The sequence below is a fragment of the Tetrao urogallus genome (assembly GCF_951394365.1).
Source record: "Tetrao urogallus genome assembly, chromosome: 25".
In the NCBI taxonomy this organism is placed as follows: Eukaryota; Metazoa; Chordata; class Aves; order Galliformes; family Phasianidae; genus Tetrao; species Tetrao urogallus.
The window spans coordinates 1736584-1763348 of NC_136838.1; the positions used below are offsets into that span (position 1 = coordinate 1736584).

General features: G+C 52.7%; 2 protein-coding genes across 2 annotated transcripts in view; both read left to right on the plus strand.

The window, feature by feature from the left end:
- Positions 1-4387: 4387 nt before the first annotated feature.
- On the plus strand, positions 4388-6374 carry LOC306955444 (activated RNA polymerase II transcriptional coactivator p15-like; the record flags this gene model as incomplete). The annotated part of the gene is made up of 4 exons (XM_079546739.1): positions 4388-4465; positions 4655-4771; positions 4983-5091; positions 6295-6374. The coding sequence occupies 4 exons, from the start codon at positions 4388-4390 to the stop codon at positions 6372-6374; spliced, it is 384 nt and encodes a 127-aa protein (XP_079402865.1).
- Positions 6375-8620: 2246 nt separating this feature from the next.
- The window catches only part of CELF5 (CUGBP Elav-like family member 5), a gene marked incomplete at both ends in the record, with an annotated part of 28859 nt that continues 10714 nt past the window's right edge, over positions 8621-26765 (plus strand). Inside the window, 3 exons of the mRNA XM_079546658.1 lie at positions 8621-8906; positions 15025-15107; positions 26276-26327. Of these exons, the coding sequence (XP_079402784.1) occupies positions 8621-8906; positions 15025-15107; positions 26276-26327 (421 nt within the window). The remainder of the gene's footprint in view (positions 8907-15024; positions 15108-26275; positions 26328-26765) is intronic.

Genomic DNA, 26765 nt, shown 5'->3' on the forward strand with positions numbered 1-26765 from the left:
GAGCCATCGGTGAGCCCAGGAACCTTCTGCCTGCCGTTGAATCCTGCTGCTTCTCTTCCTCTCTCTCCTCTTTGCTATCCTAGAGAGGAGAGGAAGGCAGAAAGACAACAAAATTTCAACTCCTATGCACCTTTTTAGGCGCTTCCCTTCCCCTCACTTGCACCAGGTTTGTTTTCCTTTGCTTTTTTTTTCGCGAGGGAAAAGCTCAGAGACTTCCGTAGCTCCTGCAAGTTGTTTAAACACTGAACAGCTGACGCTGAGCAGCTTCTGTGAGTGTAAACCCGAGTCCTGCACCTTCGTGGACATTTGTGCCATACAGCCAACTCGGAAGCTGAAACTACAGAGCAGATGTATTATCTCTGCCCAGCAAACCAAGGACTCAGAGCACTTGCTTCGAAGAAAATATGCACACGCAAATTAAAGAGAGTACTGTTAGCATGTTTTCTGATGGTACCTCTTCTTAAGTTTACTGCCTGGCTTTAGGGAGGTGTGCTGAGCAAGCAGTGTGTCTAGCAAGCATCTTTATGCAATTTGTTCAGACAGTGCAATAACTCATTCCCTTTTCTTGGAGGTACACTGTAAACAGTCTTGACTGTTACGGAGGGGATGAAGAAAGCTTGTTAAAACGGGTTCCTGCAGGAGGGTTCTTACCGGGACGCGCCGTCCTGCCCCTGTTGGAGGATGCATTCTGCTTTGTACTTGATTTCTCTTCAAGTTTGTCCTTGCACAGATTGCTGCTGCCACTACGTGCTGAACTCTTGCTTGGTTTTTAAAGGCATCCTGCAGTCTCAAACGTTGCAGGATCACGTTCTGGGCTGTTTCGTGTATTTAGGCATTAATGGCAAGAACAGCCCTGCTCCTGCTGAGCTCTGGCCGATCTTCGTTCCTCAGTTTGCGCTTTCAGATGGGTTCTGGATTTTGGGGCTGTATTTGTGTCCATGTGCATCTCAGGGTCTCATTTTATGTTCTTCAGCTCTGTTATTTCTGAAAACGCAGTTCTCGACCTGCATGTATAAGCAAATTCCCCAGGTGCTCCCTGCTGCCTCCCTTCACACTCCACCCCCCGTACGTAAGAAGGGAGGCGAGACACTTGGCCACTAAAAAAAACAAGCCAAGAAACAACAAAAAAAACCCCACAATCTGTTTTATGATTGTTGTTTTAAACACGGCTGGTTGGAGAATTGTAACTATGAGAGTGCATCTCGGAGCTCCCTGTTGTCCTTAACAATCCTCACTTTTAGCTCTCTCCACCTGGAAGTGTTGGCAGCCTGGCTGGCAAAGCTGGGAGGGGCAGGCAGCCATTGCTCTGGCATTGCCATCATCTGAAGTTTAAGCCTTTCTTGCATGCCACCACCACAGAGGAGGATGTTTCCTATTTCTGGAGAGCTGGCTGCTTTTTCAGGGCAGTGCTGTGCTCTGTTTACCCCCGGGTTCTGAATATGTGACGATTTTTGACCATGAGCCCTATAGGCTAGTTGTAGTTCTAGAGGGGAAAGGGGTTGAATTCTGCTGTCCTGCCACTCAAAAATGTCTTTCTGAGTCCATCCTTTATTTTTTGTGCTGTATACATTGAGGTATTTTCTCAGGCAACGATGACTGCATTAAAAAAACAAACAAACAAACTAGAAAACCCCTACTTTAAATAAAAGCAGCACTTGTTACAGAGGATGAAAAGCTCTTACGGGTTTGAACGATGGTGTCCTTTTTGTTTTGTATGCAAGGAATTCGGCTTTGTCTCCTTGTCTGCATCACAGCTGCTCTACGCTCACTCCTTAGAAAAGGTTTTTTGATGGCCGCTGTCTGCGTCCTTTGGATGGGGACCAACGCACGTATTTCCATCCATCTTGGTTGTTCTTGCTGTTTCTCCCCCCTTGGCTTTGCCCCATAACGCGTGCTTTCTGCTATATTGAACGTGTAGCGATTTGTTCTTTAAAGGTTCTTTTCTTTTCCAGGAGAGCATGCTATGTCTGTGGCTCCTTGTCATATCAGCAGGTGGCATGGCACCGAGCGCTCCTGAAATATCATCCCTACGGGAAAACTTGCCTTTTCTTTTTCTTTTTTTTTTCTTGGAGTTCCTGTTTGAAATATGTCTCTCTGTATGCACGAAGTGTTTGTGACAGGCCTCTGCCAAATGAATGTATAATGACTTCAGAAATTGGTTGCTGGAAGATGGGCTGTGGTTGTTTTCCACTGCACTTGGATATCGCACGTACTGCGTGCTGGGAGGGTGCGGAGCTGGGCTGGGAGATGCAGGAGGTGCACAGAACAGCACCTGTCTCTGAGTACCTGGAGGCAGCACCAGAGGGCTCCAGCTGCAGCCCATCCTTTATGTCTGATACCCACGGACGGGGCACGTTTCACTCCATGTTACTTAAACAGGCTTAATGAAAGCATGGTACAAAATAGGAAAGTCAGAATTACCAGCAATCCTCCTTCAGCTTCACTTGGGGAACATAAAAATTGGCAAGAGAGAGAAGAACAGGCCCAAAGTATTCCTCTGTGTGTTGGAGACTCTCAGCTTCCACTTTTCCAGCTCTGTCCTGGTCGAGGTTATAGCATTAAAGCAAACACTTCAGTTCCTCGTGGTCTCAACTGTAAAGTAATGCTCCTGACGCAGTGCCAGAAGCAGCTGGCTGAAAACGAGATGAGTAAAGATGAAGGAGGAAAGTTCACACGTCCCCAGGGGCAGTTGGGAATAGTGCACTGTTCTGTGCTCGACCATCACTTGTCCCACCATCTAATTGGTCCATCTAGCTGCCTGCCATAGAAAGTCGTTTTTACTGCAGATAAGGGCTTATGCTTCTGATCAAAGTTTGTTTGTACTGAAGCCCTATATAGTTAAATTCCAACTTGCAGCTGGAACAGCGACCATCCTGGGAGTGAGCTTAGTGCCAGCATTGCCACGTTTCCTGTGGGGAGATGACAGGGCAGCATGGAAATGTCCCCTCCTGTTCTGCCACGTTTTGAAGTGACAAGTGAATGGGTGCTGATTCATACTGCAGCACATCTGATGAATCTCACTGCCCGCGTGACACACAGCAGCAGCAACCCGGCGGCTGTTGTGCTAAAATAAAGGTTCTCCACAACGTTGCAGAAGAGCTCTTGTAGCAGATTCTCGTGCTCTTGTAGCAGATTCTCGTGCTCTTGTTTTGTCCTGGCCTTTAATTGAGAGTTTGCCTGGCCTGGAAGGAAGGAGCATGACGAGCACATGCCCATGTATGTGCAAGAAGCCAGCAGTTACGCTTGTAGCCAAAAAAGCAGAACTTTGCCTGTTGTCCTGGTGCTGTCAGAGATCACAATGTGCAGATATCTGTGTTTCCAACACTGATTGGACTCTTTCTGTCCATTCCCCACCCCGGGCACTGGGGGTTACATGGGATTAGTTCAGGCTTTGTAGCTTATCTCCCAAATAAGAGAGGTTTAGCCTTGTGAAATAAGCACTACCATGCAGAATGACCAGCTGGAAGGAGTGACTGCGATCTGTTTCATCCTCTAAGGCCCCACAGAGCCCCAAACTGCTGCGGGCGTCGGGTTTGGGTTTGGCTTTGTTTTAAACCACGCTCATAACACACAAATCAACGTAAAGAGCTTCCCAGCACCTCGGGGTCAGGCTGGATTTGGTGTTCAGAGCCATTCAGCCCTGAGTGAACGATGTGAAGGGAGAAGGTTTGGCCTCGGTGTGCCGTGGGCTCATCTCTGGTTTGCTCCGTTCCCATTTGTAGCCATGGAACAATGTGATGTGGAACAGCTCGGGAGGACGTGTTGGTTTATCCGGTGTGATTAACACAGCTGTTCGTATCCTAAGGAACAAATGTACGTCGAGTGAATATCGAACAGCTGACAGCAAAGACAATGCGGTCGATGAATGTGCTATATTTTTGTTGTTTGTTTTCCCTGCTGATGTGACAGTATTTAATATTTTAACATTTTTCATTTCCATGTTTGTTTGTCCCTTTGGAAAAATAAACTACGAGTGAGGTGGTTTGGTGGCACGTTCATTGGGGAAGCGTTTACTGTGGAACCTGAGATATCCGCCTTACATGGGGAGAAGAGCTCAGGACGGGCTCCATCCCTTCTGTAGAATGAAAAGTGAAGTAGTTGGATAGGAAAGGGCTGGGTTTACAGTCTGAGATGGGTCCTGGCACAGCCAGCAGTGCGTGTCCCCATTTATTCGGTGGGAGCGCAGCCCCGCTCCCCTCACAGCCCCTCAGCTTCCCTCAGGCTTCGCGCCTCCAGCCGCGAGATTGGCGGGAAGAGCAAGGGAGCCAGGGGATTGGCTGGAGGAGCAGAGGAGCCGCGCGATTGGTGGAGAGGCGGGATGGGGGCGGGGCTTGGCGCCTGAGAAGGCGGGCGGGTCGTGGCTGTGGCTCTCCTCACAGCCCTCAGGATGCCGAAGGCCGAGGAGCTGGCGGTGGCGAGCGGCCCGGGGAGCAGCCCGGAGGAAGAAGAGGAAGAGAAGGGAAAGGTAACCTCTGCGCTGGGGTTGCCAGGACGTGCCTGCTAGCTATGGTTTTTCTGAGTGAAAGTTGCCTTGTGAGCCCTGTGAGCCCTGTGAACAGTGGATACTGTTAGTGAGCACAGGCACTGAAGGCTCAGGGGGAGGCCTGCATCTTTTAGACCATGCTGTTGAAAATGGTGATCCCTCTTTCTCTAGAAAAGGAAGAAAGAAATGCCTTCAAAGTCAGAGAAATGGCCCAAAATGGAGGCCAAGCCTTCGAGAGTGGCAGCAAAGCGCCAGGGACGGGACAGCGAAGAAGAGGGCATGTTCCAGGTATGGAGGGCACAGCCCCCTTCCTCTTTGTGCTCCTCTTCATACCTTCCTTTCTTGGCACAGGTCTACCCTTCACCTCCTCTGTAGCTGAATTGGCTTCTTGGGATGCCTGCTGCTCCTCTGCTGCTCCTCTGGTGTTGTGAGCAACCCCATGGGCTGCAGAGCAGCTCGTTGTGGAGCAGGGCTCAATGCTGGCTCTGTGTTCCTGCAGATTGGGAAGCTGCGCTACGTCCGAGTGTCCTGCTTCAAGGGGAAGGTGCTGGTGGACATCAGGGAGTTCTACATGGACAAAGAGGGGGACATGAAACCAGGGAGAAAAGGTACTGCTGGCTTCTCTGGGTGGTGTCTGCAGGCTGCGCTGGGCTCTCCCAGCCTGCCTTTGGTTTTTCGCTGATGGGTCACTATTCAGCTTAGACCTTTTGCTTTGAGACTTTAACAATGACTTGCCAGCTTGCCTTGAGGTTCACAGGCCCCAGACCGTTACATTGCTCTTCTCTCCTGCCAGGCGTGCTGTAGGGCTCACCAAAGATGCAGCTCCTGTGAGACAAATTGAGGAATGTTTTGATTCTTCCTATTGATTTTTGTGTTAAGGCAGATGAATTTCTTTGAGCTTGGTTTGCTCCATAACCACTAAGCACGGTTTTCCTTGCAGAAATTAATTTCCTTCAAGGAAGAGACTGCTATAAATTACTCAGAGGGTATTGCTTACCTTGGAAGTTGGGAGCAGAGCAATGAAACCTTTCTGTGCCCGTTGGGGTGGAGAGGGAAAGGAGCATTGTGGGCACCTTCCAGGCTGGAAAAAGCACACTTGCAACCAAAGACAGAACATCTGTTAGCTAGAATAGAAATCAGGAGGAAATGTTTTTCATTTAATTAGTGCCTCTGCTGTTTTTTCTCAGGAGTTGTTGGCCCCTGATTTTTATCTAGAGAAATTAATAAAGCTCAGCCCTCATTCTTTAACAAAGCCATAAGGAACAAGTTGATAAGGTTTAGCTGGAACCCACTCTGCAATTCCACGACTGTATTTGTTTCCTAAAGGAGAGGGAAGGGAAATGAAGACTTTATCTCTACTGGTCTTAAAAATAAAAAGCCAGCTCTTTTCTAGAGTTTAAGCTGTAGTCGTGGTTTCTTGTTAGCAGCAGCTTTTCTAAATAGAGCTAGAGCTGGCATTTCCTTTGGGTGGTGGAAAGGACGGTTCTCTAACTGCTGGGTACTTTCCTAAAAATCTCTTTCCAGCTCACGGAGGTGGGAATTTTCCCAAGGAACAGACTACAAGAGGTTGCAGAACTCCTTGAAAGGCAGCTTGATCTTCTGTTCTCACACAGTGCTTTTGTGATAGCACTGAGTACTTGCTGATACGGATGCTGAAGCACTGACACAATTGCTGTGCTCAGCAGGCTGCCCCTGTTTCTTTTCTGGGCTCAGGCTGCACCTTTTCCTTCTGTAACTCTTTCGAAGGAGCTGCTGTGGGATGCTGCTTGATGCTGACTGCTTGCTCCCAACGCCCTTTCTGCTGTTTCCAGGCATTGCTCTGTCTGCAGAACAGTGGAACCAGCTGAAGGAGATAATTCCTGAGATTGATGCTGCAGTCAAGAAATTCTGAGATGGAGGATGTTGGACGTCTTCAATCTGTTTCGTTCCCCTGGAGTGAGCTGAGAACGATGGGGCCAAGAAATCTCACCTGGCGCTTTTCCTTGGCCACGCGGGCTTTTCTACACTGAGGTGGTGGTAATGAAAATGGAAATGTCTCTGACACTTGTAATGAGCACGTGGAACTCGAGCCAATGTAAGGATTTCAGCCCTCCTGGTCTCAGGGAGACACGAGATCTGTGCGAGTGAGGGAGCCGAGCAGCTCTGAGTGCTTGGGAGGACACAGCTGCAGCCTGGCTTTCCAGGGGGCACGGCTGCCAGTCTGCAGCTTTGGCTGCTTTGCATCTTTTCTGTCCTCCACTTGGTTGAGTGCTGAGTGAGATGGCTTATATACCTCAAGTCATCATCTTTTCTGTCTTTTCTGTCTTTTCCACTTGCCGTTCTGGGTATTTCGAGTATTCTCTGTGTTGTTGGGATTCCTTTTATTTTACTTTTTTTATTCATGGAGCGAAGGAAGCTGTTACACTTCAGCGACCGGTTGGTTTGTAGAGGGTGAGCATGCACAATAAATGCATTGGCATTACAAAGAGTTGCCAGCCTGTGAAATACTGCACTTCAGCTCCTAGTTTCAGGTGTCTGTAGGTTGCTGTTCTCCTTCCAGGAGTGCTCTGTCCTGTTTGTTCTCACACATTCCCAATACTCCTGTGTAGAAGCAGTCAGGTAGCAGCCTGCTCCAGGCCGTGGGGAGGAAGAATGGCAATCATTCAAAGGAACTTTGGAGGCTTATTAAAGAGGGAAATTAAAAGCCTAAGATGGCAAGCTATGGGAAGAATAGAGAGAGGAGGGTATTTTCTGCTTGGGCTCCAAATGCTTCACACTCCAGGATCAGCTGCAGCAAGCACAGCCCTCCTCAGCAAGACTTCAACAGACTTTGCAGCAGCCTGCGTCTTCTGTCTATTTTGGGTTCTCTCCTTGCCCTGGTTTCCATAGTATCCGAGTGCTTCCTGCTCTTAAATATATCCCTGTGACACTTGCAACACCTTGGTGGAGTAGGAGGTACTGGAGCCGTTGTTCTGTAGAGGTGCTGGGCTGTGACAGCGCGGGGCTGAGTGCAGGATGTGGGGCGGAGCTGTGAATGGAAAGTAGGCCTTCCTAAAGGCTGAGTTCCGAGCTGCTGTCACTTCCAGTAGGGATAGCAGGAGGGCGTGAGGGGAGGAAAACCATCAAACCATCTCAACTGAGTGAAGGGCTCAGGGGTGTGAGGGTGGGCAGCTCAGTGACTGCTGCCTTCCCCCTCGTCCTGTGCTCACACAGCAAAGTGCTGCGGCCCTCTGGCCGGTGAGAGCCTGGGTGTGCTGCTGTGCTGTGTCACACAGCCGGGCCGCTCGCGCTGCTCTTGGAAGTGTGGCTGAGAGCTCTTGGCTGCGTGTGATTGTGCAGAGGTCGTGCTGCTGCTCACCTCGGGTCATCCGACAGCGAGTGCAGGGCTGTCTGTCCTGATGGCCGTTTGTCAGTACAAAGATGAAGCTTTGTGTGTGGGCAGGGCTGCAATTACTGCTGTCCAAGCCCCTCTCCTGCTTCCTTGGCAGAAAAGCTCTGCTGGTTATAAAGGCTTGCTGGGTGCTCCTACTGTGTGTGCCAAAGGCATGAACCCGTGGTGCTGGGAAGGCTCGGCTGTTCCGTCCCAGCCCTGGGGAATCAGATGGAAGGTTGTAAAGCAGCCATTTCCATCCACGATGCCCAGTCGGGAGCAGAGCTGAGGGGAAGCAGAGGCCAATCTTATGAAAGCAGCTGCTTCTCGAGGGGCAGAACTGTGGGCTGGTTGGCGCTTCAGTGTCACCCCGATGTAGCAGAGATGGGAGCAGCCCAGGCCACCCAAAACGTGCTGCTTTTCCTCTGCTGCCTCACAGCATCCACCGCAGCCGGAGGAGCTGCTGGGACGGCAGCCCCCGTTGTCACATAGGGAGGCAGGTCTGAGCTCGGGGGCGGCGGCAGCCGCTCCGCTATGGCTGCGCCTCACCCAGCGGGGTCTGCCGGGATCCGCAGCCGGAACGGAGCCGCGCCGCGCCGCTTCCTCCCCGAGCATCGCTCGGAGCGCCATCGCCCACCGCCGCCCCGCAGCGCCTCCGTACCGCCGTGCGCCGCCAGGGGGCGCCATAGCGCGCTCCTTTGTGGCTGCGCGGCGGCGGCGCGGGCGGCGGGGCCGTTCCCAGGCGCGCTGCCTCCCCCGTCCGCCCGCAGCCGCGCCGGGCGCGGGGCATGGCCAGACTCCGCGAGGGCGAGGCGAGGAGGCAGCCGCAGCCGCCGCCGCTCCCGCCCGCGCCGCAGCCCCCGCCGCCGCGCCGAGCCTCCCCCATGAGCAGCAGCGGCGGCGCGGAGCCCCCCGCGCAGCCCGACAGCATGAAGGACCTGGATGCCATCAAGCTCTTCGTGGGGCAGATCCCGCGCAACCTGGAGGAGAAGGACCTCAAGCCGCTCTTCGAGCAGTTCGGCAAGATCTACGAGCTCACCGTGCTCAAGGACCGCTACACCGGCATGCACAAGGGTGAGGGGTCCCCCGGCACGCGGCGGGGCACGGCCTGCTGGCGGGGGCGGCTCCTCGTGGGTCCTGCGGGGCCACCCCACGCGCGACCACCGCGTTCCGCAGCCGACCCCCCCATTATGTTCCATCTCCCTCCTTCCTCCCCCCCCACCCCTTGCTTCCCTCAGGTGAGGGTCGGCACCGCCGAGGGGCGGGGATGGGGTCGGCGCCGAGAGATGGGCCACACCGGGTCGCGCTGCGGCTCCGCGGCTGCCCCCGCTGGGAGCCGGGCCGGTGCTGTGACAAAGGGCCGGTGTGCGGCTGGCCGTGTGCGGGTCACGGCCCGTGGTGGGCAGGTCGCGGCCGGAGGCGAGGGGTCGGGAATCCCGCGGTACAGAGCAGCGTTTTTCCCTGTGCTCTCAGCCGTCCCTGGCTGCGATACAGCAGTGCAACGGTAAAGTCTGCGTAACAAAGAATATTAGCGGTCGGTGTGCTGTTTACCGCGGCCTTTAGGAGAGATGAGAGGGGCCTTCTGGAGTGCCGGATCGCTGAAAGACCTTCAGTAGATGGAAAAAAAAAAAAAAAAAAAAAAAGTTCGGGGGGGCTTGTTTAGCTACAGTTGTTGTGTTTGAAAGCCGTGTTTTGAATAGCCGTCGTGTTCTGCGTATCAGCTCCCTCTGTGGAGCCGTTCCAGCTCACTCTTAGCAGGTGTTTAGGATCTTACAATCACCACCGCTCAGGCACTGAGTGGGAATGCACAGAGCCCATTTGCTGTGCCGTTTGATGTAGTGATCTCAGCACCACTCCCTGGCACGCTCAGATGGAACCTGCAGGGAACCCACAGTAAGTACCCTTAGAGCTGTCAGAGCTCAGCCCTCGGAGCTGTGCCCTGAGATGCTTTGTGATGGAAGGAGTGTGAGTTGCATCCAGCCCTGATGCCTTTGGTTTCTTCTTGTGGAGAACACTTAAAAAAGCCAGCAAGCCCAGTGCTTCTGGACTGAACAGAGAGGGAAAGGGATGCGGAAAGAGAAGTTTATTTCCAAGCAAAAGGTCTAATCTAACCCCGGTGGAAAAATAGAAAAGTTCCTCATTGAAGCCTAACAGAGTTGGGCTGGCTTGGATTTAGCCAAAGGTGTAAATGTGAACTTAGAACCAAGATGTGTTTGTGTGTGTGCACAGGGAGCCCAAACCTGTGACCATCTGACGGTAAGCAGTGAGCTTTCAAGGCTGGAGGGAGGAGAATGGACCCAAGGCATGAGGTGAAGGCACATTTCCTTGCAGTTGGCTTACTGAATATGGACTGTGTGGTCTGTGGTTATTTATGCTTCTGGAGCCAGATTCTAGAGATTCTATTAGATAAGGGAGTGAAGAAATCAAATATGTAATCTAGGCGTCCCTGGTCCCAGTGTTCCCCTCCCATCCCACTGGGTCTGGCTGTGTTGGTGCAGGAGCTGCTCTGCTCCCTGTGTTACCAGCAGGGTGTTGGCAGTGGCACCCAGGCAGGGCTTTGCTTCCCCAGGGCCATGGAAGGCTTTGGCAGATCCTGTGCACCAATCCCTGCACCGTACAGAAACCATCATCATCCTTGGTAGGTGGAAATATTTTCTCTCCCCGTGTTCCCAGATCCAACTGACGGCTCGCAAGCATCTTCCATCTGCTTTTTCCTTCTCCAAAATGAGGAGAAGCACTCGCCTGAGAGGCCAGCACTGCTGGCAAAGACCATCAGCTTTTCTTGCAGCCCCTTGCACCTTGACACCAGGAGCCGAGCAGCTCCTTCTGCTTCCGGGGTGGATGGAAAGGTGGAAAAATAAGGTGCTCTTTGTGCCCAGCCAGGGGCAGTAAGCTGGGAGTTGGGCTGTGGAGTCCAAGAACCAAACCCTGTGGGCTGTTCTTCACCTGTGCTGAGAGCTGGGGGATTTGGTGGAGGTAGAGGAGGCGGATGGAGACATGAACTCAGTTACTACACGGTTTTGGTAGAGCCTGTTTATTTATGGTCTCAGTAACCTGGCTACTGGCAGTTGGTACTGTTCCAATTCCCTGATATTATTTATGAGGCAGTGTTTCTATTTGTGTTAATCACAGGTACATTTGCATGTTAATGGCGGTGTTTTCCTTAATGCTGATGTCTTTACAGAAAGAGCAGGGAGCTGTTTATTAGAGCAGGCTCTTGGAATGGGTCAGAGGGCTCTGGGCAGGGAGAATGGAGAAGAAAATGCTGTCCCCAGTTTCCAGGATTGGGCATAAAGCAAGGAGTGCTCTCATAGATGGATTTCCTAGCAACGTCTGCGGGAGAGGAAGCAGGGAAGCTGTACTGTGAGATATGGAGCTCAGCTGCTGGGGAATGGCATCACAAGAGCAGCCCCTCTCATGGGGCATCTGGAGACAGGTGAGTGACTTTTCCAAAGGGCAACAACAGCCTCATCCTCCTGTGCCTCACCGGCAGCTGAGTTTTGACTCAGCTTCTGTAGGCTTGAAGATAAGCAGCCTGCTGACTCCGTGCTTCCCCTGCTGTAGTGTTTGACAGGATTTTAAATGGGAAGTTGAATCTGGCAGGCCCTCTCTTCTGCAAACTGACAGCCTTTTCTTACTCAAGGCCTTCGGCTGCCGATGTCTGGAGTAGCATTCAGGATCTGAAGGGGTTGAAATCCCAGAGTCCACGTGTGGTTTGGAGGTAGAATCAGGCACGGCGTATCTTCTTTTCGCTGCAGCATCTTGCAAGTGGAACAAGGCTGGGTTCTGCTTGCAGGGAGCTGGAAACCCTCCTGCAGGCAGTGGGAGGTGGATGGGCAGGTAGCAGTTTGACGCAGCTCAGCCTACGCGTGGTTCTCAGAGAGCAGCACTCACACAAGCTGTGCAGCCACCCCTGCAGTTAGCCAAGGGCCGTGCAGCCCATTGCCTCTTAGAAGCAAAGCCAAAACGTGATGAAAATGTGAGTTCTGTCCATTGAGGGGGCATCCAGCGCCGGGAGGTGTGAGACCACGCGTGGTGTGGTCCCAAGGTGAAGCTGTAATTCGTGGGATAGGAATTAGTTTCAGTTTCAGACAGCTGGTAGATGTATATCCATGCAACCTGTGGAGGGGGTTTCCTGCTAACTTCACCGTCCTGTTTGTTTCAATGCCCAGCCTCCCTGAATTCCTGCCCCCTGGCTGTTCTTGCTGTCTTCCTGTGCTGCAGACCGGCCTCTGAAAGCCAATGACTGGTCAAGTCCGTCCTCCTCTCCTGTTTATCTTTTTGCAAGGTTTAATGAACTAATTACTCATGGTCACACGCACAGGGGAGCTGAAGGAGAGCAGGTGCCAGAGGGTGGCAAAGCAAAGCAGTGCCATCAATAAATGCTCTCTCTGGAGGACAGAGTTGGCCTCCTGTGAGCTCTCTGTGCAGTAGCAGTGTGCCATCGTTCCCCATCTCTGTGGACAACCTGTGCTGGGATTTTCAGTTGGACGGCGTTTGGTTTCCTGAGAGCCCCAGGGCTCTTCCAGCACCGTCTCAGCAGGCACAACGCTCTGGGTGCTGGAAGTGTCCAGAGTGCCATAAGCCTGCTGCCACTGACCTGAGTCCGTGGTCAGGCACTGCAGTGGCTGCCCAGGGAGGTGGTGGAGTCACCGTCCATGGCAGTGTTCAAGAGGCACCTGGATGAGGAGCTACAAGATATGGTTTAGTAGCTTGTGGTACTAATAGAAATGGGAGGGTGGTTGGATTAGATGATGTTGCAGGTCGTTTCCAACCTTGCGATTCTGTGATCCTGTGAGTCTGCTGTTAGCTAAAGCAGGAAATGCAAAACGAGAGAGACGTGGGCCCCTCTGCACCCCTGTGGTTGCTTTCTCACTGCTGAGGGCATTAATGGGGAGAGAAGCACTCTGCTCTCGTCTTCTTTTCTGGGAGTCTCTGTAAGGCTCAGAGTTTTAGGAGGAACCCTAAACCTGCTTACCAAACCTGCTTACCAAAGCCATGGTAAGCAAGGTCCTGTCACAGTGTGGAATCTCTTTCTGCTTCCACGAGCTTCTGGCACTTCTGCAAGCTTCACTGGTGCTCTGCTTACTGGCTGCATCCTCAGGAGTAGCAAGAGATGATGTCTCTTCAGAGAGAAAGATGTTTTCCCCCAAGTATTTCTTTTCATTGACAGGCTTAGTGCTTCTGGAAAACCCCTTCCTGCATTTCTGACCAGGGCTTTGACTTCTGCATCCCATCTCCAGCTCATCTGACTGTGGGGGGACAGCAGTTGTGTTGTCCAAAGGTTGCAGCTGACCTTCTTTACTCCTTGCTCTTTGCAGCCTCCTGCATTTCTGCTGCTTAGAAGCAAACGTGAGCTTCTCAGGTACAACAGGTTGATGAGCAGGCTTTTGTTCGAGGTTAATGCAGACTGATGATGTCAGTACAGACGTTGTGTGATTTGTCCCAGCCCTGCAGAGCAGCAGACCATTGCAGTGGGTGGAAGTGGGCAGGAAAGCATCTGGGTTTGGAACTTTGAATCTGTGTGTGTCAGAAATGGGCTCTGTGGTTACACGAGTGCTTTTGAGGGGTGAGAGAAATCAAAGGAATAAGAGAAAGCAAAGGAGTGCATCTCCCCCAAAGTGAGGCCGGCTGCCTCTGCTACCTGCATGTTTCCTGTCCCCGCTGTGCTTGTTAAATAAGCTGTGGATCCCACATCTGGCCTCGGTGCAGCATTCTTGGTTCCCAACGCGTGCAATAAGGAGCTTTAATTCTCTGTTAGAGGCATCCAGTCCTGTATGTGTGCTATTCATGGAGGGTGGTGGCTTTGTGTTGGTGTTTTTTCTAGCAAGAGCTGTAAGGATGGCTATGATTTGCTCAGCTGCAGCAATTTCTGGGAGCCGGGATGGAAGAATAACATAATCTGCTGCCATGGGTTGGGATTGTCTTGAGCAGCTGGCTTCCACATGGCCTGAAAACATTCTGTACTGTGGAGCAGAGGGAGAGCTCCATGCAGGCTTCGTCCTGTGCCCCCTGTTGGATCCGTAGGGCTCTGAGGTGGTTTTGGAGGCAGAAGAGCAGGCTTTGGTTGGGCTGCACCGATGCATCTGCGAGCCCAGCACAGCTCTGGGCACGTTGGCATTCAGTGCCAGGCCGAAGGGACACGTCTTGCTTCTGCTGAGGATGGGAAATGCTGCTGGGAATAGGAGGGGGATGAGTGAGGGAGTCACACGCGTCTGAGTCTGTTCTCCAGCCTCATCTGAAACAACTCAAGTGACAGAGCTCCAGGCACTTCCCCGGGGAGATCATTCCACAGTCTAATAAATTTCCCTCCGCTAGGACATGTTTCTTGATAATCAGCCAATTTTTCTTCCTTTGGTTAGTTTCGTGTGATTGTTCTGAGCATCAGAGCACCCAGAGATGATCCCTTTTCTTCCTGGAGGGACCACAATTCTTCCCCTCATCCCCAATTCCAGTTTTAGGCTAAGATGTTGGGTCAGACTTTGGCTGAGAACGTCAGGGTCTGGCCTTTTCCTTATGCTTTACATCTCACTTCCTCAGTCAGTGCTTGCAGAGTGCGTTGTGCTTTGCTGTTCCCCGTTTCCCCCATCATGGATGGCCTTGTGGCACAGAAAGCCAAACCCGTCCTGCTGTGGCTTTCTAGGGTTCCATGGGGCTGGATCATGATGCTTCTCAGGTTTTGCTTTTGCTTTGTCCATGGCTTGTTTTATTTTGTATCAATAGCCGTATTGGTCCCTGCACCCTTCTGTTGTGTCTTGGACTGTTTCTCCACAGGCAGTGCTACCCTGCTGTTTGCTCTCCTGTTGTTTCTCACTTTGCTCAACACCTATTTCACATTGATGTGATTCCCTGGGACCCCTTGCCATGGCTGAACAGACCTCAGATGAGACCTGCAGGGCCTTTAATGTTATTTCTTTGCCTTTTTCCGTAGAGACTGCAGTACCTCCAGATTTCATAACATTTGCTCCTTTAATTAGCAAACCTTCCACTCTCCCTCTGCTAATGAAGAAGTCAGGTCTCACACAAGGGCTGTCCTGGGCACTCCATCTTTAGCAGGACAGTTGGAGCCCAGGTCTGCTGGCACAGGCCAGTATTTAGGTACCTTGGTCACCTGCTCTTACCAAAGAGAAATACTGTGTTGCTGTGCATCTGCAATCGCACGTTTAACTTGAGGCTTGCTGTGTCCCTGCAGGTTGTGCATTCCTCACATACTGTGCCAGAGACTCTGCTATCAAGGCCCAGACAGCACTGCACGAACAGAAGACTTTGCCAGGGGTAAGTTCCAGCACACTGTGGCACAGGTTGGCGAGCAGGAGGTTGCTGGGGAGGGAGCAGGGGTGTAAAAGTGGCCTGGGGAAGAGGAGCGCTCTTTGCCCAGCTGCTGCTCTTTGTCTGTCCTATCCTACCAAGGCTGCCCCACGTAACTCCAGCCATCCCTATTTCTGTGCTGTTCCTTGGTCTCAGTGGTGGGATGTGGCACCTCCAGCTGTGTGTTGCTGTCACAAGGGAGCTGTGCTGCTCTTGGGGTGATGTTTGTGTCCTCGGCCTGCACTGCAGCCATGCTGGGAAGCTGACAGGAGTCACAACAGAAGGTACCAGATCCTTTTCTTCCAAGAGCACAGAACTTGCTGGTCCATCTGCTTCCAGTTCCAGCAGACTGTGGTGCCTGGGCACTTTGTTGGGTGGATCTGTGCTGATCTCCATCAGCTTATTGGAGGAAGAAACGTACTTGGCACGTCCCATAGTTTGGAAAAGCAATGAGTTATCTAGATGAAACCAATTCTGCTGCAGTAACTGTGGCTTGTCCCTCAGGTGAGACCTGCTCAGTTTACATCTGTGCAGAGAGCAAAGTGCAGTAGGGATCCTGAGCAGTCAGCTGTTTTGGGTCAGGTCCCTCACTGCAGGCAAGCCTCTGCTTCCTTGGGACCTGCTGGTGAGCTGGGAGTTTTGAATCAGTGCCATTCCTGCTTCTGTGCAGTGTGAGGGCTTTGACTGGGCAATTCCCTCGCTGTGCTGAGAGGGCTGAGCAAACGCACTGGAAAGATTCATTTGTAGTTGAGTAGGTGGAGGAGCTGGGTACTTGTAGACAGAAGCTCACAGGAGGCCCTGAGTGCTCAAGGCAGCAGGATAATTAATGTAAACCAGGGGACTCTGGAGAAGGGTTAGAAATTCTTAGCCATAATGTTTCCTCTTTAACCCATACAGGTCCAGTCTGCTCCCCTCCCATCTCCCAGCTCCCCTGAGGACCTTTACACACACACGTATTTTCCTGTTTGTGTATCTGTGCTCTCTTTTCCCGTGAGCTGGCATCAGAGGGCCAGGAAATGTGCCTCTCTCGATTGCCACTTGATAGAATCTTTACAGTTTCAGGTTATGTGAGGACAGCAGAGGGGCAGAGTGCAGACAGCCAGGTTCTCAGCTGCCATTGGAGTTAATTCTGTGTAATCTGCTGTGTGCAGTGGTCCTGGGCAGAGCAGGCAGACTGTAAGAAATAGCTGAAGGATGGAGGAGCAGCTGTGATGAGTCATGGTACAGCAGTGTGACACAGCCACGGCCCTGCCCAGGTTACAGGCACCCTGGCACGTTGTTCCTGCGAGGCTCAGCGCGTTCAAAGCCATCTCAGTTTTGCTGCATGCCTGCATTGGGGATCTTCTGCATGGTCTGCTGTGTTTGTGCTGTCAGTGCTTAAAGCAGCAATGCAAAGCGCGTCCGTTTGGGGTGTGATGATCTAAATGTGATCATCTATTTTGTTAAGGGAGGTGTAAGAAAAAGCAGTGTGTGCTAGCTGAGCGCTTCCAAACATGTGAATCTTGAGACAGTTAATGAGCAGTGTGCTGTAATTAAGCTTTGGGATTAAGATACAGATGAACTGTGCTGTATGTGGAGCTGTCGATCTTCAGGCTGGCAGCTTATTGCTTTATCACACTGCATTCCTCTTTTGGGAATTCCTTCTGTGAACGAGAAGGCAGGAGGTCATTTGACCACTTCATTCATTTAGAGATGGTCACTACCAGAACGAAATGGCCTCTGTTCTGATTTGGGCAGAGCTGATCTTAGCGTGGACATGGGCTGCTTAGAATCATAGAATCATAGAATCACCAAGGTTGGAAAAGACCTAAAAGCTCATCCAGTCCAACCGTTCACCTATTCCCAACAGCTCCCACTAAACCACGTCCCTCAACACAACATCCAGCCTTTCCTTGAACACCCCCAGGCTTGGTGACAGGCTGCTTGACCTGAGGCAGCTTCCAGCCCCCTCTTCTTAACCTGGATTGCCTGTTTCCATGGAGTGTCACCCATCCCAGTTGGTCACAGAGAATATTCTGGAACTTAGGCACAGGCAGGAGTGCTGGGTAAGTGATTGTTTCCCTGCTGTGGGAGCAAGGCTGTGACGTTTATTCTGTATGCATTCACAGCTGGAACGTCTTCTGAGGAACTGTGGCAAAAATTCTCACCAACAATATGGTGAGGACCCCAACATGGGACAGAGAAGGGAACGTAGTGGACCACAGCTCTGGGATTTCAGTACGTGGGCTGTGGTCTGCATTTTTTGGTTCATTTTACCCATTTCATGTCTTATTAGAGAATGGCAGGCAGAAAGTTTGAGAGCACGTGGTGTTGGTGTGGGGGTAACAAACTTTTATCTGAATGCATGACCGGGGGGCAGCACCTTCAGAGGCAGCAGAGACTGGAACAGACACACCATGGCTTTGTTGGCTGTGCTGCTCTTGCTGTTGTGCTGCAAAGCAGCTGGGGATGCCACAGGAATGAAGTTCTCCCTTTGTTGGTCTCAGCGCAGCACAGACTGGTGGCTGATCTCAAACAAATGACTCTTGGTCTGTGTGCTAATGGCAGGCTTGGGGAGGTGCTGTGAACCGCTTTCTTCTCGGTCCTCGTGCTGTGAGCATGCAGCTTGGCAGGTGATCCGGAGCAGGGCTGCTGGTTCTCTTCCCTCATTGATCTCTGGGTTTCTCTACACCCACACGTGTGCTACCTGTGCCCTGTGGGTTGGATGCGAGGGCTGCCAGCCCAAGGAACGCTGCCACGCTGCTCCAGCAGTGTCATGCCTGCAGCGTGGCTGTCCTGAGCTCTTAAATGGCTGCTGATTACTGTCGGTTTTCTGCATAAATCAGTGGCAATCACCGTGGTCTCTGTTGGCTTTTATGGTGTTTCTGGCAAGTTCTCTCTTCTGGGGATGAAATCCTATTTGCGCTGTGATTTTTATTTCGTCTGTTTATCTTTAAATAAGCGGCAGCTAAATGGAATCCAAGCGTTAAACTCAAAATAGCGTGTTTTGGACACTGAGGTTCAGCATCTTTTTCTGAAAGCAGCCAGATTTTCAGTTCGCGCTCCCTTTCCCAAGGCGTTGGTACAGTCGGGGTGCAAAGCAGGGAGGCTGTCAGCTGTGCCCTGTGTTATCTGCAGCTCGTGTTCGGAGGTACAGAACACCTGTGTTGTCATCAGAACTGCTGCCGGTCCAGTCTGGAATTCACAAGTGCTTGGATTCTCCCTTGGGAAAGGAATGATGGAGCTTCCTAGAACAGAGAGGTCAGGTCTGCGAGGTTTGAGGAAAGACAAGCAGCCCGTGGAGGCCGAGCAGAAGCAGATTCTTTGGATCTGAAATGCAGAGAGAAAAGCAATTTCTCGTGCTCCTTCTTAAATCCATTGTCCTCTTCAGCTGCCAGCCAGCCTAGCAGCATTTCACCTCCTCGCTGCTCCCTGGCTCAGTGAGATGATATTATATCTCAATAACCCATGCCTTTGATTCGTGATTGTGCCTTCACTTTGCTGAGTGCTGAAAGGAACTGGAGAGGTTATTAATGACGCACGGTGATCACACACCAAGTTAAAGCCTCTTGCTAAGTGAAATTTAAGGGAAAAGCAGCCAGCTTTTCAGCGTTTCGCAGAAGCGCTTTGTGTTGCTTTTCATTTGCAGGGAGACAGTTGCAAATTACGTAAAATTGCTCCTGAAGAAGGGAAAGAAGAATGGAGGGAGAGAAGGGGAGGGAGGATTTTTTAAAAAGTAATTCTTCTGGCGAGATGCAGTTCCTGTTTTATTTCTATGCAGAACAAAGAAGGGCTTGCTGAAAGGTAGGCGAGTAAGTGGCAGAAATTGGTATTGATCCAAGCTGGGAATTTGGGCAGTTTGAGAGCAGCAGTGGGGGCACTAAAATGCAGGGAAAGAACTCATGGATACAGCGAGGGCTTGGGAATGCAGGGCCACAGGAATGGAAAATTACGGCCAGCAGCAGCACTAGAGCAGAGAGAGACTCTGGGAATGCACCAGAGGTTGAGATGCAGCAGCAGTAACTCACATGGCTGGGCATCAGGATTAATGTAGAGACACAGCAGTGAGTGGAGAGCATCCCTGTGGGCAGGCTGTGCCTGCGCTGCCAGGACGTGGGCTGCCTCAGGATCCACAGCACGTGGTGGTGAGAGGGAGCACGGGGCCTGAGAGGGGCTGGAGGTCAGAGCACCTCATTCTGCCCCTTTGTCCAAGCGGTTGTGTGAAGCCACCGTGGAGCAGTATGTGTGAAGTGATTTCTCTGTGTGAACAGGACAGGCATTGCAGCTGAGGTGCAGCGTGGGGTCTGAGCGTTGTTTGGGGGCTGATGTTCACTTGTTTGAGGTGGTCTTTGTGGTTTGAACCCTTGGGCAGAGCAGGGAGCCCCTAAGCAGGCAGCAGCACTGGTGCCCGTTCACTGCAGAGGTGAGTGCAAATGCTCATTCTATCCAAGATTTGGCTCAATGGGCTGAGAACTAAGAGCAAGGCAAGGCAGCAGCCCTATGAAATACACACCCTGAAGAGGCAGAGGGAGAGCAAGCTGCCAAGGCAAACATTGCTGCTTGCAGCCTACAGAGTTGGAAGGATAAAGAAATTAAAGATCAGCACCCACTCCTGCATGCTGTTCAAAAATGCACATGCAGGTTCTGTCCTGTGCACAGGCACATCCCATCCATCCCTCCCATCCTCTAGACATTGCTGCCTTTTGCACAGCTGGGCTCTCACGGCTTGAAGCACAGAGCTTTGGCTTTTGTCTCCCAGAGCTGGCGTATTTTCTGGCAAGCTCACCTACGGTGGTGAGCATGTTCCTGTGTGTCTCCTCTGCTATCGGAGAAATGTTCCCAAGGTGAAGACCAAAGAAGAGGTAGGAACATTCTTTTGCTATAGGAGAGGTGGAGAGGTAGAGCATGGTGAGGGGAGAGAGGGGACTCTTGAATGAAGGTGTGTGGAGTCATGGGATGGCTTGGGTTGGAAGGCACCTGTAAGATCAAATAGTTCCAGCCCACCTTCACAGGCAGGGTTGCCAAGCACTAACGCAGGCACTGGACCAGGTTGTGCAGGGCCTCATCCAGCCTGGCCTCGAGCACCTCCAGGCACGGGGCATTCACATCTTGTCTGAGAAGTGGAGAAGTCCAGGAGCAGGAAGCTCTGAGAAAGCAGGTTGTACCTTTCCCTTCTCGTCCCATTCAGATGTTGCCTTCACTGCCCCTCTAAGGCCCACCTGGTGCTCCCTCACCCTCGGCAGCCAGGAGCAGCACCAGGCTCCTGTGGAACATTTCAGAAAGCTCCCTGCCCTGCTGCTGGGCAGCGGTGCCACTGGCAGAGCCCCCCAGGTGTGAAGGAAGGAGGTGCTGCCTGAAGATGAGGGGCAGGGGGCTCAAGAGCTGCTCCCTCAGCCCCTAAAATGGAGCCAAGCAGAATCCCACTGATTGAACCTGCCAGCCTGCTGCAGTCCCAGTTACCTGAACATTTTGAACCCGTCAGCCAGTTGTTCACCCACTGAATTGTGTGTTGATGTAGCTGGATGCTGGGCATTTGGTACAGAAGCACGCCGTGAGGAACAGCATTACAAACTTTGCTGCAGTCTAAAAAGATGACATCGACTGGTCAACAACATGGGTAACCTTGTCATAAAACTAAATTAAGGCAGCTAAACAGATGAACCTGCCTCTTGAACCCCCTCTTGGCTATGACCAGTAACCACGTTGTCTTTCAAGTATTTCTCAGTAACTCCCAGAGTGGATCTCTGTAATTCTGTCAGGCACTGAATTGAGGCAGACCTGCAATTACCAGGGTCTTCCTTCTTGAAAACTGGGACAAAGTTTGCCAGCTTCCACTTGACTGGAACCTCTTCAGATGCCCCAGACTGTTGAACAATAATTGAGAGAGGTCTTGCAATGACACCAGGCAGCTCTTTGAGTACTGTGGGATGGATCCCATCAGGCCATGTAGACTTGCATGCATCCATCTGGAGCAGCAAATCCTGCGCAGGTTGGGAGTTGGTTGGGGGTTTGTCATTCCCACAGGCACAGCCTTGCAGCTCAGAGCTCCAGGGGTCCCAGGACCATCACTGCTGTGTGTCAGCAGTGTGCTGTTCTTATTTAACATCTGCCAGGCTGAGGTCACCCGTGAGGATAAGGGCAGCTGATCTGGGGGCATCTCTGAGTTTCTTACAGAATAATTCACCAGCGTCGCCATCCTGGCTGGGTGCCTATGGTAGGTTATGATTGATAACCCTGCCTTCCCTGCTGAAGAGATGAAGTTTTCTTCCTTTAGCTCCCAGGGTTGCACTTGGTGCCCTAGCACCTGTAGAAAAAAGATGTGAAGCATTTGGCATCTCCCTTTTCTCACCTTAAAGCCCCTTTGGCACTGGGCTCAAATAAGAGGAGATCAGAGCAATGGGGAATATCATCCAGTGTCCTCTTTGGTGCTCTGAGACATCAGGGAAGGAGCCCCATGAGAGCAGCCTGGCCGTGGATCCCAGGAGCCTGACCTGATGATGTGTGCCTGCCAAAGCCACGCACGTGGCAGGGCTGTCTGTGCTACACTGAGCTGACCTCCCTGCTGCTTGTCTGATGCTAACGCACAGTAATGGTGCTGTCACTTCTGCAGGGCTATCAAGACGATGCAAAGGCTTTGAGTCACAGCAATAAGCTTCTTGCCTTGCTCCCAGAGCAGTGCTAGCTGGAGGGGGGACAAGGAGAGCTGGCTGTGTTAAGGGAGGAGGAGCACAGAGCAGTCAGTGCATGTGTATCGTGGCCATGCACTCGAGTGGCTGCTTGCTGAGTCCTGTGTGCACTCAGCTTTGGAAGGAAAGGGGAGGGAGCTCCTCTGCTCTGTGCTGGGGGAAAAGTACCTCCCAGAGAAACCCGTGGGATGAGTTCCTCAGCTCTTCTTGTGACACAAAGCAGTGAGGTGAAAGCTCTCCAGCAATCTTGTTGGTGTTGGAAACAGAAGGCCACTGCTATGTGGGCAGGAGCTGCGTGGTTTGGGCTCTGGACTTTGTGCATGGCCTCCAACATCGTCTCCCTCAGATTCTTCCACCTGGAGCACAGCTCTCATTATTATCCTCGTCTCCTTTTGCATGGCATTGGATGGGGATTAATTGGACTGAATTCTTCAGCAGCTCTTAGAGCTGTGCTGGAGTGCTGCTCGTTGCTAACGTTGCTCACTGCTGTGTGAGACCACTTCCCTTTCCTCGTGAAGGCAGATCCTTCTGAATAGGGCTGAGGTGCACCAACACACCAGGCAAAGAGCAAGCAGGAGGTTTGGGCACCAGCCCACCGTATTCCCCACCAGCTGCTGAGTTCAAATGAGCAAACCAGCATTTAACTTTGGCTGCACAGCTAGAATTGATTCCAACCATCTTGCAGGACATCTTTAAGTGGCCAGCAGAGGTCCAGCCCACAACCTACAAAGCCTGAAATCCCAGGACCTCATTCTGCCAATGGCCTTGGATGCCTTTTGGTTCCTGAAGTCCCAGAGGAGCCAGCCTGCATCATGTGTTTAATGCGCTCTGCCTCTGACCCACTTAACACTGCGAGGTTCCCCTGCATGGTACCTGGGGGGGCTATTCTACATAACTTAACTCCTAATTAATAGAGAGGCTTGCCCTGTCGTCCGTGGGGGCTGTCTCTCTCTATCTGCAGCCTGAAAGCTGGAATAGCAAAGGGAAGAGCTCGCTGCTCCTCCTGGCAAACGTGGCTGCTGGGTTGCTGAGCTGCAGGCATTGCTGCAAACGTGGGTTTGGGGAGCAGAGCAGGGAGAGAAGCTTTGGGCTGAGGGCTGGGCATCTGGCCTACGTGGGTCTGCTGGCGTGTGCAAAATGTGGCCGTGGTATTCTTCAGAAATGAACAAATAGGTTAAATTTTAATGCCCAGCTAAATAATTTAACGAGGAAAAATTAAGCTCGGCTTGTGAGGCGGGTGCAGCCTCGTGAATCATTTCTTTGTCCTGTGCAGCACACGTGTGTTCATGTATGTTTGTGTGGGGTAGGCATGCGGGCTGTGCACATGCATTTCTGCCACTTGGGATCCAGGCATGTGCTGCCTCTGGCTGTGATTCTGGGCCCATACAAACACGGCTGTTGTGGGCTCAGGTGTCCCTGAGAGCTGTGCAGCCTGAGGTGGTGAGCAGAGAATGAAGGAATGAAGGAATGCCCACCTCCAGATGTGGCTGTTTGGTCTGAAAGCACGACCTGCCTACCATCCTGCCTCTGAATGCCTTTCTCACGTGGAAGAGGTGATCTCTGTCCATCCTTTCTGTGCTGCCCTATTCCCCATCCTTTTCTGTCCCGTTCCTATTGGGCGCAGAGCTCTTTGCCAAGACCTGTGTATGATTTTTATTCACCACAGAGGCATTTCCAAGGCCTCTGGTGAGGAGTTAAAGCAGCTGTGGGCTCCCTTTGTGTTTGCAGGCTCACATCTCTGCTTGAGAGGCCTTTGAAATTTTGTTCATCTTCAATGGCAGCGTGGGACTTGGAAGGATTAAAGCCAAGCTCCTGCTCGTGGAAACCTCATGTATGCGGTTCTCTGCAGCCAGGGCCATGCCTGCCTCCCCCTCGGCTGGGAGCTCTCTCATTTCAGGACACAGCAGCGCACACAGAATCCCGCTGCTCTCCTCCCAGCCTCAGCATCTGCACCGATTCCTCACGTCTCATTTTCTCCTCTTTCCCCACCTCTTTTGGGGCAGAAGAGGACCGGAGCTCAGTGAGCGGGCAGCGTGCATCCCTTGGCCGTGGGCTTGGCGAGTCCCCCGCGCTCAGCTGTGGGCTGTCAGGCAGTCGGGGGAAAAGCTATGGCTGCAGCCATGGGGTGCAGAGCTGGCCGCCCCCCCCGGGACGCCTCAGCTTGCCGCAGCCAGGCATTGCTGGCAGGCTGGCACCGCTGCTGACCCGTGCTGCTGCTCTGGCATCAGTGCTGGCACCTCTGCAGTCCTGCGGCCGTGCTGTGGGCTCACCCCGCTGGGGCCTTGCGGGCTCTGGGGAGGGGGAAGGGGTGGACAGATGGACGGAGGGGGCCCCTCCCCGGAGATCGTACCAAAATGTCTCTTTTCTGCAAAGCAGAGGGAATGCCCCCAAGAGCTGGTTTCCATGGCAACCACAAATGTCAGGTTCCATGCGGTGAATAACCGTTTCCATGACAACACCTCCTTTCCCCAAGGTGCTTGGAACTGGAGTGACAGCCCTTCTGGGGGAGGGGACGGTGAGCTGTCCCCAGGTACCGAGCCCCCTTCTTCACCCCCCCCTCCCCGTGCTTTTGGCTCCTTGCCCTAGGCTGTCAGCCCCAGCATCCCTGGGTGCCTCTGTACCCGGGGGGGGGGGTGATGCTCTTGGCTTCAGCAGCATCCCTTCCTCCCTCCCTGCCCCCCAATGAATTTGCTCCACATAGGAGATGAGATCCGAGCCTGCCCCTCCATCTCCCTCCCCATCTGTTTAGCTTAATCCTGGTTTTGCTTCCTGGGTAGAGACAAAGCTATTTCTCTGTGCTGCGGGAGAGGCAGGGAGGGAGGTGGGCAGCCACTCCTCCTGGCTCTGCACAGATCCCCTCTTCCAGGCACACATCTGGGCTGCCTGCCCTCTCCCAGCCTTTCGACCAGAGGCTGCAGGAGCTGCCGCATCTCAGCCAGCAGATCTGGGGCTTTCTGAAGCAAAATCTCACTGCCTCCTCCTGAACCCTGCCCCGCATCCCAGGAGCTCAGGGGCTGAAGGAGATGCCGGGTCCTCGGCTGCAGCTCTGAGGCTGCTGAGTGCCAGTGCTGCACATGCTGGGGCCACCTGGCAGCACAGCAGGATGTTGGGAGCTCTGTAAAGCCGTGCAGTTGATCCAGAGCAGGAAAGAGATCCTTGGCCTCTCCCTTTTCCCTGAATGACACAGCAAGTCCTGGCAGAGAGGCTTGAAGCCAGCACTGCTGCCTCCCAAAGAGGCCTTCCTTTGGGGTGCTGCCGGCCAGCTTCTGCAGCCCCACCTCACTTCTGGAGGCAGAGAGTGCAACCCAGGGATGCTCCCAGCTTTGGCTTCATCCTGCTTGAGATCCACCAGTCTGTGCAAGCCAGGTCGTGGCCCTGGGCTGCCACAGGTTCTCCGCCATGCTCAGCCATCAGCTTGGCCTGCTGGCTGGCCCCTCTGTCCTGTTAGCAGCTGGATTACCCAACAATTTCCTCTGGCTGCTGCTCTGGTTTTCTAACCAGCCTGGCTCAGTCCCTGCTGTGACAGCAGTGTGTATTTTGCATGCTGGCTTCTAAACACGTTTCGGTTTGTGACTTTTAAGGCCCGATTTTGTTCTCCATTTTGTCTCCTAAGAGCTTTGCTTGGCCTGCAATTCGCCTGTGGGTCTGACCTGCAGTATTCCTGGTGGGTTTTGTGCTGTGAATGTCACTGCTTCAAGTCACTGTCAGCCTCTGTGAATGATGCTGTGAGACTGGAGTGAGATGTGCTGTGGGGACACCTGCCTCGTACAGCAGTGCTCAGACGCCGTTCTGGCTCAGCTGGATCCTGTTTGCCTGGGGAGGAAGCTGTGTTTTCTCTTCCCTTTTTGGACACACCAGTGCTGTACCATCCAACTGACAAATGGTTTGCAAATCAGCCAGTGAAAGCTGTGGGTTACTTAATCCAGGTACAGCTGTCTGTCTGTCTTACCTGGAGAGTGCTTGTGTCCTGTGGGCTGAGCTCTGGCTAGTGCTGCTGGTCAAATCATTGCTGATGAGTGCAGGAGAGGTAAGCAGCTCTTCACAATCACAGCCAAGGATGTTTTGTCTCTTTCAAACAGTGCAGTAAGGAGGCACTGCTGGAGAGCAGCACTGCCCTTCTTAGAGCCTCCCTGGAGCACAGAGCATGCTCCGACTGCAGGGGGACTGGGCAGGGAGAAATGCAACCTGCCTGCTTGCTGCACTGCTGGTCACGTTCAGAGGCATTCTGCCTTCTGTCTGGAGGAAGCAGAAGTTTGTGCACACAGGGTATTTCCAGGGGATCCTGGTTTCCTTTGCAGAACTCTGAAATCCGCACGGTCCCTTCTCCTGGGTTGCCACACGGTGCCTCAATTCCCTTCTGCTGCTCTCCTGCCCTGCACAGCAGGCAGAAAGGGGCACCCGGTGCCATCAGCACTGTGTGCCAGGCACTGGGCCGTGCTCTAACCCTCTGTGTCTCTTTTCTCATTGCAGATGGCACGTCCGATTCAGGTGAAACCTGCAGACAGCGAGAGCCGTGGAGGTAGTTGTCATCTCTCCTTGTTCCTCCTGTGGTGGCTTTGTGGCTGGGAGGTGGAGCAGAGAGGTGCAGAGCCCTGACCCGACCTCCCCCTCCCCGCAGTCTGTGTGAATGGTTGGCTGTATGTGGCACGGATTCGGGGTGGCTGATCCTGGTAGCTGATCCCTGTGCCTGCAGCTCACCTGTGGCTGCTGGGCCGGCTCGGCCCCTCTGCTCTCAGGCCCCAAATGCTAATGCAGAAAACAGCGCGTGGTGGGGAGGCACTTTGGAGGAGAAGGAGCCTGAGTTTAAGGCTGAGATGGAGGAGCTGCAGCCTGTGGGGAAGCAGCTCGCTGAGAGCTGCACCTAATGAGCAGTTTGGAGCTGGAAGCCTGAGAACAGGAGAGCATTTCTGAAATTAATGGGGAGCTTACAGCAGCTCAGGCTCTTCCTCTGCATGGAGAG